Genomic DNA, 15721 nt, shown 5'->3' with positions numbered 1-15721 from the left:
AAAAAGTTTCCTGTTTTGTTCTCCATTGACCTATATCATCAATCACATATTCTGTTGTGTGTTCAAGTTGGAAATATAGTAAATGTTTTTGTCACAAGTATGATACACATTGGAAAAAGAGCATTGAATATATTGGCCATTCATTTTCTTTGCTCAATGCTGAAAAGTTTTTACCACACATCTTTCTAAAGGTCAGCTATTTTAAAATAATTTCAATCACCAGCAAACCACAGTTAAAATTATTGGATTTTGAGAATAAATTTCTTTGCTGAAAAAAAAAATTAACACCCACAGTGACATTGTGACCTGCACACTGTTAAAAAAATGCATTCACTGTTCAACAAATTCATCACCGTTTTCATCAAATGTCCTCTCCTCTGACACAAGGACAGAAAGCAGTATTTCAAACATATCAAAAGGTCTCTGGTACTGAAGAAAGTCAGAAAATGTATGAAAAAAATAAACATCAGTGCATAAATGCTGTACTATCTCAGAAGGTTATCACCAACATTTTCCTGTATAACTGAGTTGCCTTTTTAGCTTGGTTAAGTAAACATGTTTCATAACCCATTTCATCAGACTACCCTGTAATCTTTTTGCTTTTCACCGGTCATCCTCCAACAGTGCTCCTCTGCTGGTACTTTGAAAGCTGTTTCTTTACCATCTCCATTATCTGAAACTTGTTGTGCAGTTGCCTTGTGAATGCTGCGAATCCTTACAGGTCTTTCTTTTTACTTCTTGTGATTTTACTGGTTGTGAAGGATGTTGCTTTAAATTATTAATCAATTTCACTTTTCACTTCAGCTTCCCTGCAAAACATTCCCACTAATTTCACACTTATTTTTGAATTTATATCCAATAAATCTGATTTATATAAAGTTTTCCCTTATTTTTGAGTAAAAAATTAACAAATAAATTGACGGATTATCACAAATTGGTCAAAGTCTATTTGACGTCACTGAGTAGAGTCAAATTAATCAATGTAAACCACATGTTCTTCCTTATCAACAGTATCCAAAGTAAGCACTACAGAGCTAGTATTACTCATGGTTTAGTTATTTTCCTTAATTCATCACACCTGAGTGTAACAGTGGTTGACTGGGAGGCTTTTGCAGAAGTTCGGCACAGCATTCACAAGGCAACTGCGCAACAAGTTTCAGATATTTTCCTGCGTCAGCACAGCAGATTTCAATTAATGACTAATACTGAAGACTTTTACTGAACTGGCAACCTTTTGAATTGGGTGTGGTAAAGCAAGACAAGATCTAAGACATCCAGGGAAGTTTGGCCTTTAGGATGAGTTGATATGCACCCAAGAATACCTCTCCAAACCCTCCACTGACTGAACAATAGGCTGAATGTCTTTTTTATTTTATTTTATTGTGCAATCCTATTATGATATTGAGGGGACTATAAAATTATTACACAAACCAATGAGAACAATATGATAATTAGAGACTGTAAGATGTTTTGTCATTTCAAGTGGGTTAATTTTATGTGTGTAGATGAAAACTTTGGATGATAAAAGATTATGAAAACAGAATTGAGTTAAAGTTTAATAGTGGGAACAGAGATCAGGCTGCTAACGTAAGGTGAAGGCGAGGAGTGCTCACATTAAGCTGCTATAAATTGACAGACTCATAAAAAGTCAGGGATTAAATCCGGTGCATATTGACTTTCACATGAGAGGATACTTCATATTCAGAGGGTGAGAACAGGTTTGACATTTAAATCCTGAGACATTTGGTTTAGATGCAAAGTGAGCAGGTTTAAGAAACTTCATCTCAGATGAAGAAAGGCCAAAGTTATTTAAAGACGAACAAAGTAAGTCACAGTAAAAGATTTACTTGTATGCCTTCGTTAAATATAAATCATAAAAAGATTTTGATTCTTTTGACTAATTGGTAAGGATTCTGCAATGGTTTTGTATTTTAGCATTACACGTGTAACCTTATATCTTGTGTAAAAGTAACACAGCCGCAACATCTCTCTATTACCCTCATGACCCTGAAGAGAAATCAGGCATAACATCTGAAATAAACTGTTAGAGGAACTTTAGGGCCAAACTTTGCTCCTCTGTAGGAGGAGAAAGTCACTTAGTTCTATCACACAGCAAAAAAAAATCCCTGGCAGAACCACTACGTTTACAAAGTTTCACATTTGACCCTTAATAACAAATCAAATTGAAGTCATGCACCACCATGCACAGAATGACCAGGCTGCCATTACCAATATATATTTTTGCTTTGGTTTTTGCCCTACAAGCTCTCCTCCATGAAGGCAGTTTGCAGCACTCAGGTAAAAATAGTTTCATGTGGTTCCAGGGTTAAAATGCAAAAACAACTCTGTGGTTTTGTCACTACCACAGCTGTCAGGGCAATATCTCTCATAGAATCAAAACTAAAATCATTCACTTGGCCCCAGCAGCAAGACTGGTAGAATAAGCCTCTGGTACAGCATGATGGGTAAAGGGAGTCAGATCAGAAGTCTTTGGCCACTGAACTGAATTACTCAGAGACAGGTGGATTCCTTTTTCACAAGTGTAAGGTGTGGAGTATGTGTTGGTATCCGTGTGTGCAAATCAGGTGTCTGTCAATCAAGCAGAATTTTTTGCGTACCTCTCTCTGTTGAACTTGAGTGAATGCAAAACTGCTGGTCGTCTCTGGCGCAGATTCCACAAGTGTAGTGTGTCGTCTGCACAGGCTGTAACCAGCGCCCCCTAAAAGAGAAAAGGAAATACATTTTAGCAGAAAATGTATCCACGGGCAAAAAGAAATTTGACTTATAAAAGAATTTGGTTTGCTTGAAGTGAGGTTCTTAGTCATTATGAGTAATAATTCCAATAATTATAGTAGACACAATGCTACTTTGATTAAGAAGAAAAGTTTAGCCCAGTTTAATGATACAAGCTAAAACTGGAAATGTTTATATTTATGGGATGCAATGCTATGTCAATAACTACCAGCTATCTACACGTTCACTATTGTTAAATATGCATCCATTTGATTGCTTCAACCCAGGTTGAGTATCTATGCAACCTTGAGTTGGTATCTGATTGTCGGTCTCTTTGGGTAATTTCTAAACAACTCCAAAACCTGTAAAACTACAGGAATCTAGAATCTAGTGGTCTTTCAACTTCTAGATGTGTCTCAGCTTCAACAAACCTGAGTCCCATAATGAGGTCTTCAGAAGGACTCAGGATAATTTGACTGCATACTGAGGAGCTAATTAAGTCATTTGATATAAGAATGCTGAACCAGAGGCACGTCAAGTCTTGGATTTGAGGGTCTCTGTTTGAACTTTGGTCAGCTGACCACCTAATGAAACCTGATGAGACAAATTGATACAGCTGGCAGAGGTAGCCAACATGAGTGCTTGTGGCACCATAGATATTGTGCAGGTGCATACCTTATTTTTAGCATTTGGACTGTTTCTAGAAGAATGAGAGATCCAGATGGAAATGCAAAAACATGCGAAAAGATAATTTTGCATAAACACTAATGATTCACTAAGATTGTGATCTCAAAATGTAATAAAGCTACCAAGAAATAAAAACTAGTGATTACCACAATGAAAAAAAAAGCAGACTCCCCTTTAAGGAAGATTTGTACCACAGTAAATTCTCACTTAGTGCTCTCTTTTCAGGTACTAAATATCAAATCAGTAAGAAAATTCTGACAGCCTTTAAACCTGGAACTGGAAAAGATTTTAAATTTTTTTTGGAATGTCATTCACAGCTCCAAGCTCCAACCGCATAGATAGATAAATGGAGCATGGCACAACACCCAGCAGTAACTAGCTCAGTGTTGTCCTCTTCTGTTTAAAATTTAGTTTTGCAAAAACGTTCCACATAATTTTTCTTTTGAAAATGTTCCAGTGAAACAAAGAAACTGAGTTTCAAGAGCTCATGTTTAGGTTGTTGATGGAAATATGAGTGCTAGTTCATTCACACTCATCTTTCAAAACAAACAAACTAAAAATTAAAACTGTTACATGGTGTTAAAAGTACCACAAAGGAAATGTGCAGCACATTTAAAGACCAATAACTCTAATGTTTTTTAAGATAATATAACCTGCAATGAGAAAAGATCCAAATATTACAGCTAGTATCTCCAGAGCATCTGGATTATTGTTTTTCTGACAGATCACAGTTTGTGGTGCCCAACAGTTGTGCAAATGAGAAGGCAGTAGCACCACATATGCAACAGTTTCTCTCCAGCACAACTTTGAGCTCTTTCAGCAACAGGAATACTCAAATGACTTTGCAGTCAGTCACTTTTCAGAGGGAATGAAAAGAATCAGAAAACATATTTGATCTTAAAAGAAAACTTTATCGCCAAGATATAAAGCATGAAGGCAAAGAGCAGAGTCTTCTTTTATTTTATTTTATTTTTTTCATATCTAATCTCTTATCAGTCCCTGGTAGAGAGAATAACTTTTTTATTTCTTATTCCTAACCTTCTGGGTCTGCATCATTGCTCAAAGAAACTGAACAAACAGACAAAAACAGCTTGCTTTGTCATTGGTACTCCCCCACAAGATTTAATTCTGGTTATATAAATGAGAGGTGTCCAAACTGCTCAGCATAATGGACCGCACTACCTGCCACATCCTTCAACACTGTTACATCAAGAACGTTGAAGTCAATACTATTCTGCATCAATTTCCTTTTCAAATCTACAGAGGAAATGTACAATCCAGATTTCTTTCCCTGTCTTTTCTTCAGTAAGGGTGTAATTTGCAATTACAATAACTGCATTCAAGAGTAAAAAGAAAATTGTAATTAGAAAATATTTAAAGGAACTGCACTAAGCAAAGAAGTAAAATGAGACATTATATTGCCGAAAACTTTGGTGTCAGCCCAACATCTGAAGAAAATTGAGATTACAGTTGAATTCCCACTGAGGCTGTGCCTGCAGAGCGTCGCTGCAAAGACTAGAGCCCAGGGAGAATTAGCTTTAGATTACAAACCTAATCACAGGATTAAGGTCTGCAATGTTGCATGGACTGCTTCCAACTGATTTCCATATTGGTGACATTTCCCACTGATTCGCCAAATCCATTAGTTTATGGGAAGCAGAAAAGAAGTTGAACAATAACTTGTGACAATTGTTTTTAAGAAGATTATTTACACCTATCCTCCAAATATACCAGTACTACTATAGTACTGAACATTTTTCCCTCCTGACTGTTTACTTTGTTTATCCTGGTGTTCATAATTCCTTCAATGATTTTTGTGAAATACAGCTATAGCTATAGAAAATAGTCTTCCCTTTTTTCTACAGACAGAATGATTTATATTCTAGCAGGTTCAGAAAATTAACTTGTTTGTATAACTTTACCTTACCAACAGCTTTCCATTCAAAGTGACTCATTTTCTTTTCTGCATCTCATGTAATTGCTCCCATGGGGCAGGATTAAAGCTGTTCTGCATTGAAGGAATTAGTAATTTCCAATTACGGCAAATGGATTTGTCAAATGGATGTGCAAACTTTCAGAGAAAATGTCTTTCAAGGGGCGTTATCCACATAGCTGAGGGTCTGCTTGAGGTGTACCGTACTCTCCATTGCTCTGTATTCTTATAATTATTCTTGTTTCAGAACAAATTTAAGAAAAAATTCAATGCATATCGTCACAAAAAATCATCCTGCCATGTGTTTCGACATTAGAAATGATCCAAATTACTTTAGAAAAAGAGTTCTAGTTTCAGTGCACTTCTTTTTAGATGTTTATCCAACATATTGATTCTCGGTGATTCCTGGCCTCAATACATTTAATCAGTGTATTCAAAATTAATCTTTGAAATGTTCCTGAGTCATAACTACATTATGCAAAGAAGACAAGATTGTATAGATTTGAAGGAGGTGCAAAACCATCTTACAAAGAAAATATGTCAGCCAGGAGAACAAGAACATGAGCAGCTGACAGGGTACAATCTACCTGACTGCCAGTGTGTGATTATTGTGATGGCAACAAAAAGAAAGGTGAGCAGATACATGGATGGTGCATGTATGCTTACAGCAATATAATAATGAACAGCAATAGCCTACACCACTGCTGACCTCATGGATTGAGAGTGAGCTACTACAGGTCTGCTGGCTGGTCACAATGTGCTCTAACCTAATAGAAAGTGGAAGAAAACAGTATAACATAGCATTGTATGGAACATTTGTGTATATAGTGAGATTTTTCAGATCCACCTGAGGCCAAAATACTGGTCTAATGTGCATTATTTCAACAAAACTTGCTCTTTGCTCTTCTCCACAGACTTAGTACTTCGCTTAGATTTTCACCTGCAATGTTACACCCACATCCAAAGTCAGTGCCTGTCAGAGAGCACACAAACTACTCTCTCTTCTTTTACCATCATCCTCAATTTTCCACAGACACATCACAAGCAGGCCAGAGAGTGATGAAGAAGCAGGCTGAATGAGCCGGCGGGTTTAGAAAAAATATACTCTTTATAAAGAAAGAGTGAAGATTACAACAGAATGAAAAGGTTGAAAAAATAGAGATACGTTTTACATACAAACCAGAATCTGACTGTTACTGAACAAGAATGGTTCTTAACGAACTTATAGCAGATTCTTCTGCTTTTGAGATGATGTTTGTCAATATGATTCTCTTGAAGGCTAGTTCATTGTACACAGATCTGGCATAACAATAAGACTACTCACAAGGCAAGTGAGAAACACTATTTTTCTCTTTAATGCTGCTCCTGCAGGGGTGGATATATGCTTGAGTACAAAACTGCGATTGGAAGAAGAACGAATCAGAGTTTTTCTATAACATCAGCACTTAAGTGGTGTTCCTAGTCTGCAGTGGTTAAAGTTTATCAAAAGTTGTCCAAATGGAAGAACATTTATGAACCAACGGCAGGATGATTGTCTACTGATGTATGTGGTGTTTAAACAGCTTCAGCAGAAATGGTTCAGGTTTTCCTGGTTCTAGGTTCTGACCTGCCCCACAAAATCCAAAGGGTTTCAACTCAATTAAGCCTCTGTTGGAAATGATGGACAACCAAGAAATATGAAATTTACAGGATTTAAAGAATCTTCTGTTACTACACCATGCCCTTTTCTAGTAAAAAATAATAAGTCGTAAGAAAAACATCATCATTCAAGAACCAGGAGCTTAAACATTGCAACAGCTCTTTGGAGAAACAAGCTCAGCAGCATTTATCATCTCACACCAGCTCATTTTAATCTGCTCATCTGTTAAACAGACTACATTGCTTAAAATGTAGTCTGCATAAACTTGGTTTAAACTAAGAACAATTTTATTTAAATTCCAGATACGTCTGTCAAACTAATGCTCCAATGACTCAATGGCAACTGATGAACCTAATGCATCACATTCAACATTTTGAATCCGTTTATGCAACATGTTTACAAAACCAACTCATGCTTGTGCTGTGCTAAACAGAAACTCAGTGGCGAAAGAGATTGCTATTTTTTCATCAATGAGTATTGCCAACATTTTCTTTAAAATGAAGCATTTTTCAAAATTATGCTTTTTTCAGACTCTCTAATAAGGTTTCACACCAAATCCACCTGGAGTATTCTGCTCACATTTGTGTGATAACAAAATTACAGAAGTTTGTGGATAACAGCTTGTATCATATGTATGTAAGAAAAAAAGAAAATCAAAAAAATCGCAGCCTTTTGAATACATTCTCACAGATTCAGGCTTACCTCATTGATGAGGAACTGAAGTTGAAGGACAGCTGCTCCGCTCTCATGTTGACAGTAGCAGTCCACTCCTGGTCGGCCCAGTCTGATGGCACCAGAGAGTCAAGGACTATTATGTTGCAATATTCACTTAAGAAATGACAGGAGCCTGTTTCTGCATTTACAAAAAGAAAAGAAAATCTGATTAAAGCACATCAACATTTAAATCCCTGAATGTAAATTGTAACACATTTTCATATAGTTGCTCTTGCTTTATATATATTTTTTGGGTTTCAAACTATACATTTTTGTATTCACAATAAGCTCACAGTTGCTTGAAAAAACAGAATTTTTATAGATAATTAACTTTAAAGAAACAATTTGGAAAAATTACCCACATTTGAGCCTTTTTGTTTGCCAACTGATCCTCTGTTTTCACCATTTCACATTTTAAACCTTCTGAAAAGTTTAAAATGTTCCTTCCTTCATTTCTTAGAAAAATATGAGACTTTATTGTCCAGTGAGGCCGCAACAGTCCATAGCAAACAATAGTCTGATAAAAATCATATTTTCTCATGAGAAGATAATCTAGGCCAGATAAAACTCTGAGCCTCATCTATTAGCTCGGGGCATTGGGGATGTCTCGGAAACCTTAATTCAGAAAGGAAAAATACATCAAACTGTGATGCATGTTGGAAGGGAAATATAATAGTCTGATATATGGGAACGTTTTACCTGCACCTGCTCTCTGTGTGCTTCTGCTGTCTATGTGGTTCACTGAGAACAAAAGATTTGATTGATTCCTTTTTTATAGTTTCACTCAAATACAGGTACCTGTATCTGCACACTCTGGCAGTGTATACACATTTAGTTTTAGGTCTGAAGCTTAGAACTGTTGGCCTTTCTGTGCCATTAGTTGATATTAAGCAGCACCAAAAATGTGGTTGTAATCTCTAGCTTTGTTGTCGGTGAAGGCATTCTTTTCTGGTAATGAGAAAAAACATTAACTGATTCTTTTTTTTTTTTAGCTCCAACATCTCTTTCACAAAATCATTATGACCCTTTTCTAAATTGGCAACATTCTTAAATCTTACAGTTTTGAAGAGAAATATCAAATTAAACACAATGCATTTTTTAATTTTTATCACCGGCCATCTGGATTGTCAAATTTAACTCAAATTATTTTGAGAAGCTTTTTATTCATCTTCAATATTTTTTAAATCAAATTGAAGCCATGCATTTTTCTATGCCACATAGATCATAAAAAAAGAAACACAATTTGATATTGTGCAGTAAAAAGAGCAAAATTGGTTACAAGAGCAAAAAGAAAAAGCAGCACCATGTTCCTCCCTCTCTGTTGCACCCTGGACATCACAGGTACATTTTGTTCCTGTCATTTTGGCAGTTCTGGGCTGTGCATTGGAAAGCCTTTAATTTAAGAAAATGAGGGTTAAACATTGTGCTTTTGAAGCTGTGATTCATCCCTGCTTAACATTACAGCTGCACAGATAATGGGCCCCATCAACAAAAGACTGCTTGTGAAACCTGTGAGTGAAATAGACTTGAACTAATGTTGAAGTCATATTTTCTCATGAGTCATATTTTCTCTTTGTTACTTTGTTTTTAAATTTCACCTTCACAGTTTCAACTTGTAATGTATTTTATTGGAGAGACTAACACAAAGTAGAACATTATTGTGGAAAAAAATCTGAAAAGTTTGGATATGTATTCAGACTATTTTCTCTGACCTCCCTAAATAAAATTTACTGCAACCCAGAGTGTTTTTACAGCTTGGCTTATTGGAAACCAAAATTGTTACATTATCTACATTTTCAGCTGGTGTGATTTGCTTTCACACTGGGTCAAAAAACCTTTTGCAAAATGTATTTACCCCAACACTCGTGGGGGCTACTGCACCAGGAATCACTGAAGGAAATAACATGAAAAACTCTGAGGAATTCATGAGCTCAACTCATAAAATCTAAGCGAAACTGGAGTGTACCTGTTGTAAAATGTCTCTTTTGTAAAACACCATGAGGTATTTGTCCTGCTCGCGCTAAACTCTTGCAATTGTTTTGGTTGTTTCCCCAGAATGCCCTGCATTATACTCTGCTTCCCGTTTCTCCAGAAGTCTCTTGTAAGCTTGGTATTTACATATGTATCCCAAGCTTACATGTGTACTACATCAAAGTGACACCTAGGAGTTTAGGCAGGACCAGAAGTCACTTTTTGGTCCACCTCAGAGACATATTATGCATTCAAACCTCTGCAAATGAACTAGGGTTTCTAGGCAAAACAATATATTAATATTTTTAGCATTACAATTGCTACAATATGTATTTCAGACCTTTTCACATTTTCAATTATTTGACTTATCTCAAGAATGTGCTAGTATGTGGGGTGACATCCTACATGAAACAAGAATGCTATATTCACTAAATGTGTTTAAAAATATTTTTGAGAAGCAAACAAAACTGGATTTAATGTATTTTGGGTAGACCAGTGGAGACTAGAGGAAGTTCTCAATATTTCAACACACATATTTCAAAACAGGTGGAAATGAGCAGGAGGAATAAAATACATAATATGAAAGCGAGGCTTGTTGGATCTCATTCAAGAGCAGCGACGCAGAAACTACTCACAACCCAAATTTTTAGGCATCCATTATTTTTGAATAAGAATGACAAATCACTTTCAGACAACTACTTGCAATTTACTCTACTTGGTTGTTATTTTATTCAATCACTGGAACAAAACATAATTTGAATACATGATTAAAATTGTAGTTTGCAGATAAAAGCTTAATTTTCTTTTTCTTAATCTGATTGCAGTTAGACTTCTTTTTTTTAATGGATGCAACCTGCATACTCAACCGTTCTACTCAACCTACTAATGTATTTTCCTTACAAAATAAAAAAAAGAAATAAACAGACTTTTGAAAGACATAAAATTTGTTGGCAAGATTATTACAACAAAGAAAACATTTAACAAATGCAAATTTTCTTATTCATGTAGGCGGCTCTTCATAAGACTGACTTCACTTTGAGAAGAAATGTGGTGGCATTTTAATTTCATCCCAAATAATATGTGTTGGCAATTACCCTTCTTTTTCTATTTATAAAGAAACCTAAATTGTTTTCTCAATACAGTTTGTGTCCTGTTATTTTGTGAGCATATGAACTGTAGTGTTCTATTACAAAACATGGTGAATGATGTGACTGGTCGACTCACTCTCCCCTTTTCCCCAAAGAGATTTCTGTCAACCTTGTTTAACATCACTGGATGCCTATTACACCTTTCAAACAGCTCAAGGCAAGGTGATTGCCTGAGCTGTAATCAAATATATGCTCACTTGACTGACAGGGTAAGAAACATATTATGTATTTTAAAACTACTTACTCTAGGAAAATATTTTCTGTTAAAAGAAAGCAGGAATATTGGGAAAGACGGATTTATTCAACACCAGAAGGAAATGTAGCCCTTGTACTGCTCTGGAATTTCTTTTCCTAATGTTAATGTGCCAGTTTCAGCAATATTTACAAGTTATAAGTGATGAAACTGTGTACTTTTGTCCAGCTAATTGTCTCAGTGCAATGCATTATCAATATGCAGACATAAAATAAGGTTGATGGAGCAGAATGTACACCTTGCTACACTTTTACAATGTGATCTAAAGTCAACGGGCCAGAATCCTCCACCATATCATATCTCCAACAGCAGATATGCTGAACTGCTGAACCAGGCAACAGATTGCAAGTGCACCGGAGAGGATGTTCTCCGACCATTCAAGGTTCAAAATACAGCCTGCAATTTCAGGTTACAGTCAAGATTCATGCCTTTGGTGGGTGTGTCCCGGGAGACGGAGCGATGATCCACTGATTAAAAGGTCAGTGGTTTGATCTCTGACTTCTCGCTGTGCATGAGGATGTGTCCTTGGGCAAGATACTGATGTGCTCAACACAGAGAGAGGGTGGGGAGAGAGAAAGAGAGCAAGATTGTGTGTGCATGTGGGGGAAGGAGGAAGCACAGAAAAAAGGTGCTTGGACTACTCACAGGTCTTAAAGAAATTAGTGATTCTGCATCTGATGACTACTTTCAGCCATTAACATAACTTATCTAGCATCAATCAATAATCTATTGATTGGCTTGTGTCTGTTTGAAAGCAGGTTCTATAGGATTCTTTGCATATCCTTATGTAGGTAATTGTTAGTTTTTGCCATAGTTTATTCATATATGTTTATGTTTACTTCTTATGTTATACAATTGTTAGAATTCAGTTAAATATCTTACTGCCACATCTTAACTATAAAATGTACATGTTTTATTTGTCTGTAGCAGACAATAGATATGCTGATGACATTGTCTGCAAACTATGCCCTTGAAAACTTGAAATTGTGTGTCTCTCCTTACATCAAATATGTATGAGTTATAGACTGACTGTGCTGCACAAGAAGTTGAATAGTGCCAGATTCAAGAATCCTGGAAGATCCATATAAGAGACTGCAAAAAGAAAGTGCGACCAAATCAGAGGTTCACCTTTCAGAAAGAAACCTTAAGTATACAAGCAGGGACACAAGAGTTTACAGCAAAGCCTCTTCAAGTGTTGGAGTCGCCCAGTCAAAACTTGGAAAAGTGCAATCCCATCTTAATGAGGTTCTGAAAATTCAGTCTCAAAATTTATAACATATTCCACACAGACCTAATGCTAAAGAAATATGAGAGACACTCCTAAAAAGTGTTGACACATGGGGTTCCGTATGATTTATATTTGCAGAAAGTATTAAAAACCCATCTGACCATACTTTGTTGTTGATCTTATATAGTCTGAAATCATAATAAGAGGCTTTGATGATTGTGATACTACAAGACAAAATGAGAAAAAGATAAAAGTTTTACAAGGCAGGCTTTAAAGCTTTCTTAAGTTCACTTCTCCCTAGTTTTTTATGCAATGCTATCCAAATTGACCTTACTGAACAATCAAATAAAACAACAAAATGCCAACAATTCAAGCTTACTAAGAGAACAGAAGCCTTTTTTTGTGGCCATGTACCCACATCGAGACACCGACCAAGTAAGGAAATATCTACTATTCGACCTAAATGACGCACAGAGTGAAAAGAACAGGCCTGTTCACACGAAGCAGTCGATAAGTGTTTCAGTTTTGAAAGCCCGTGCTGCAGGTGGCTCTCAAGCCTTCAAAGGCTCAAAAGAAAAACTACCCTGAGGTGAGCATTGGATGAAATAGTACAAAATGTCAGTTTTGTTTGTTGAAATGAGTACTGTCACAACCAGAAAACTGCACTTAACATTTTTCACACAAAATGTGTAAAAACACTCTAAAATACACAAAAGTTAGTTTGATTTTAAAGTAGTAAACTTACATTTTTTTGTATTCCTTAATTTCTCACCTTATGAACCAATAAGTACAATTAGGGTGAGTTTCTTGTATATGACAGGGATTGTAAAGGTAGCTTCAATCTTCCTTGCTGCCTTTAACAAAATATGACTTTACTTTTTATTGATTAACAGTCTCAAACCTGCAAATGTCTCAAAATACCTCAGACTTTTTTCAAAAACCTGCAATGCCTACAATGTCATGCAATTATTCGTGCCTCTCATTTCATTTTTTTTCCTCACATTTTGTTAAAACACATTTAAAGGCCTCAGTGTGCTGAGAATTTTGTGTAATGGACCAACAAATAGTAAAGGATCAGTCAGACAAGAAAAAGGACGCAAGACATGATTTTCACAATTTTATAAAAAATAAATCTGAGGAGTTTGATGTTTTTCAGCCCCCTTCAGGTGTTTTTTCATTACTAAATAGTCTTCAGAAGCAACCAGTCAGGTCACTGGCAAGTTTTCATATCTGTTTAAAGCAGAGTTAGGTAATAAAACCATATCCAGAACATCCTATGTGTTGCTGTTTATTCCATTATCCAAAAACGACTGCAAAGTTACCACAACATGGCCTTTCACCTAAATTGACAAGCAGAGAAAGGAGAGCGCTAATCAAAGTAGCAGGCAAGACTCTATTGGGAGTCCCAGAGCTCAGGAGGGGGGAACTGTTGACACAACAACAATTAGTTACATTACAGAAATCTGGCCTCTGTAGAACAGCAAGAATCAAGCCACTGGTGGGAAATAGGTTCCCTTTAATAAGTGCCACGAGCCAAAAGGCTTGTCTACAAGAATTGATTCCCATTTTATAAGTATACCATACTTTTACAAATTAAATCTGAAGTAAATACGTGAGGGTTTTGTTGTAATGTGATGAAATGTGGGAAAGTACCAGGAGTATAAACATTTTGTGAAATTTTTGAAATGAGCTTAAAACATTAACTTGCCACCTTTATTGGCTGCACAAAAAAAATTGTTTACAGTTGTAATGTTTTACTGGGAATCATATCAAAGCATGTAGAAAATTGAACTTTCCTGAAGCAACAGCTAGATCAGAAGTCTGCAAACCTAGTCCTTGGGGGTTGACATGTTAAAAAGCGTCGACATGTCTACGCGTTTCAACACATCTGAGTCTAATAATAGCCTCATTAGTCGGACCCTGGAGAACTTGACTGCATGCTAAGGAGGTAATTCAGACTTTTGATGGGCACATCTGAAAGTTGGAAGACAATCAACCCTTGAAGACTAGAGTTGAAGACCCCTGGAATAGGTGTTAAAGTTCCTATTCTCTTTCATATTCATGATAGAATCTTTTGGTACTTTAAAATCATATCATGTGTCATTTCAAATGTGCTTCTTTTTAGAAGTGTATTTTTCCTAATTTTACAGTTGAATAACCCATGTTTTCTTTGTAATGCTTCAGTAAAGTCTAGTAAATTTAAATGTACATAAGTTGCAATTCCGCAAAACGTGCACACCACTCCTGCTGCAAAAAACAAAATAAAAAAATAAAGCACACAACAGATCAGTATATAGTTAAGTTTAAAACCATGGGAAATCAGTGTGATGAGCATTTTTAGATGTGCTCAGTAAAGCAGTGTGAAAATGTGCATCTCTAGCTTTGTGTGATTCAAGAACCAACTTCAAAGGGAATGAAAGACTAAAACTCATCTCTCTGCAAGTCTCCATCTTCCTCTACCCGACGGTCGAGTCTTTGTGCACGCCAAATTCAAATTCCCTGCATCAAAACACACAAGCCACTGTCAAAACATGAGCTGAGCTGATGTGAAGGTGTAGTCGCCTCCATCCAAGTCGGAGATAGTCACCATTGCTGCATTGATTAATATTGAAATGCTAATATGTGAATTTATAGACATATCTAAATGTTCTAATGTAATGAGAGAAGTGAAAGAAGTCACCATTTAAACATACTAATACTAATGCAAAAGATACTAAAATTTACAAAAAGTTTGAATTACATTTTTTATTTTCATTTGGAAAATAACATAAAAACTTCACAACTATACAATAAATGCTGTAATACTGTAAATGAAGCCAGATTAAAAAAAAATAATAATAAATATATATATATATATATATATATATATATATATATATATATATATATATATATATATATAGTCACCATTGTATTATATATATATATATAATAATATATATATTGTATTATATAAATATATATATATATATATATATATATATATATATATATATATATATATATATATATATATATATATATATATATATATATATATATATATAGTAAATAAGTATCAAGGTTTCAAAAGTATAATATAGACAATAAATATTTATCCTTTCTGATTTTAAATCAATTATTTATTTACTTGGTTTTCCATTGACAGTAGCTGCTGTTTTAGTTTCAAGTTCACCGAAGTTCAGACACAAAAAAAAATGACTTCATGCTTATCTCTGTGTCGGTGCAGCTTCACATGAAGCCCCAGGATAAACTGTTGATCCCACCTGTGTTCAGATGAAACTGTCTGCAGAAGAACACAAGAATACTCGAGTCATACCATGCAGTGTGAAACTGGCTTTACGGTCTTACTTCCAGTCTGTGTTTACTACACCGCGTTTTTAACAAGCTGGAGATAAATGTGCACAGAAATACA

General features: G+C 35.5%; 1 protein-coding gene across 13 annotated transcripts in view; it reads right to left on the bottom strand.

Annotated features, from left to right (window-relative positions):
• The window catches only part of stxbp5l (syntaxin binding protein 5L), a 132136-nt gene that overhangs the window by 68211 nt on the left and 48204 nt on the right, over positions 1 to 15721 (bottom strand). For all 13 annotated transcript variants that reach the window (XM_055031926.1, XM_055031930.1, XM_055031928.1 and 10 more), the window contains 2 exons: positions 7695 to 7776; positions 2619 to 2719 (listed from right to left, as the gene is read on the bottom strand). In XM_055031926.1, coding sequence (XP_054887901.1) covers positions 2619 to 2719; positions 7695 to 7776 — 183 coding nt within the window. The remainder of the gene's footprint in view (positions 1 to 2618; positions 2720 to 7694; positions 7777 to 15721) is intronic.

The sequence above is a fragment of the Poeciliopsis prolifica genome, unplaced genomic scaffold (genome assembly GCF_027474105.1).
Source record: "Poeciliopsis prolifica strain line A6 unplaced genomic scaffold, Auburn_PproV2 SCAFFOLD007, whole genome shotgun sequence".
NCBI classification, from domain to species: Eukaryota; Metazoa; Chordata; class Actinopteri; order Cyprinodontiformes; family Poeciliidae; genus Poeciliopsis; species Poeciliopsis prolifica.
Note: the sequence above shows the minus strand (reverse complement) of the source record. Positions and strands in the feature narration are given on the sequence as shown.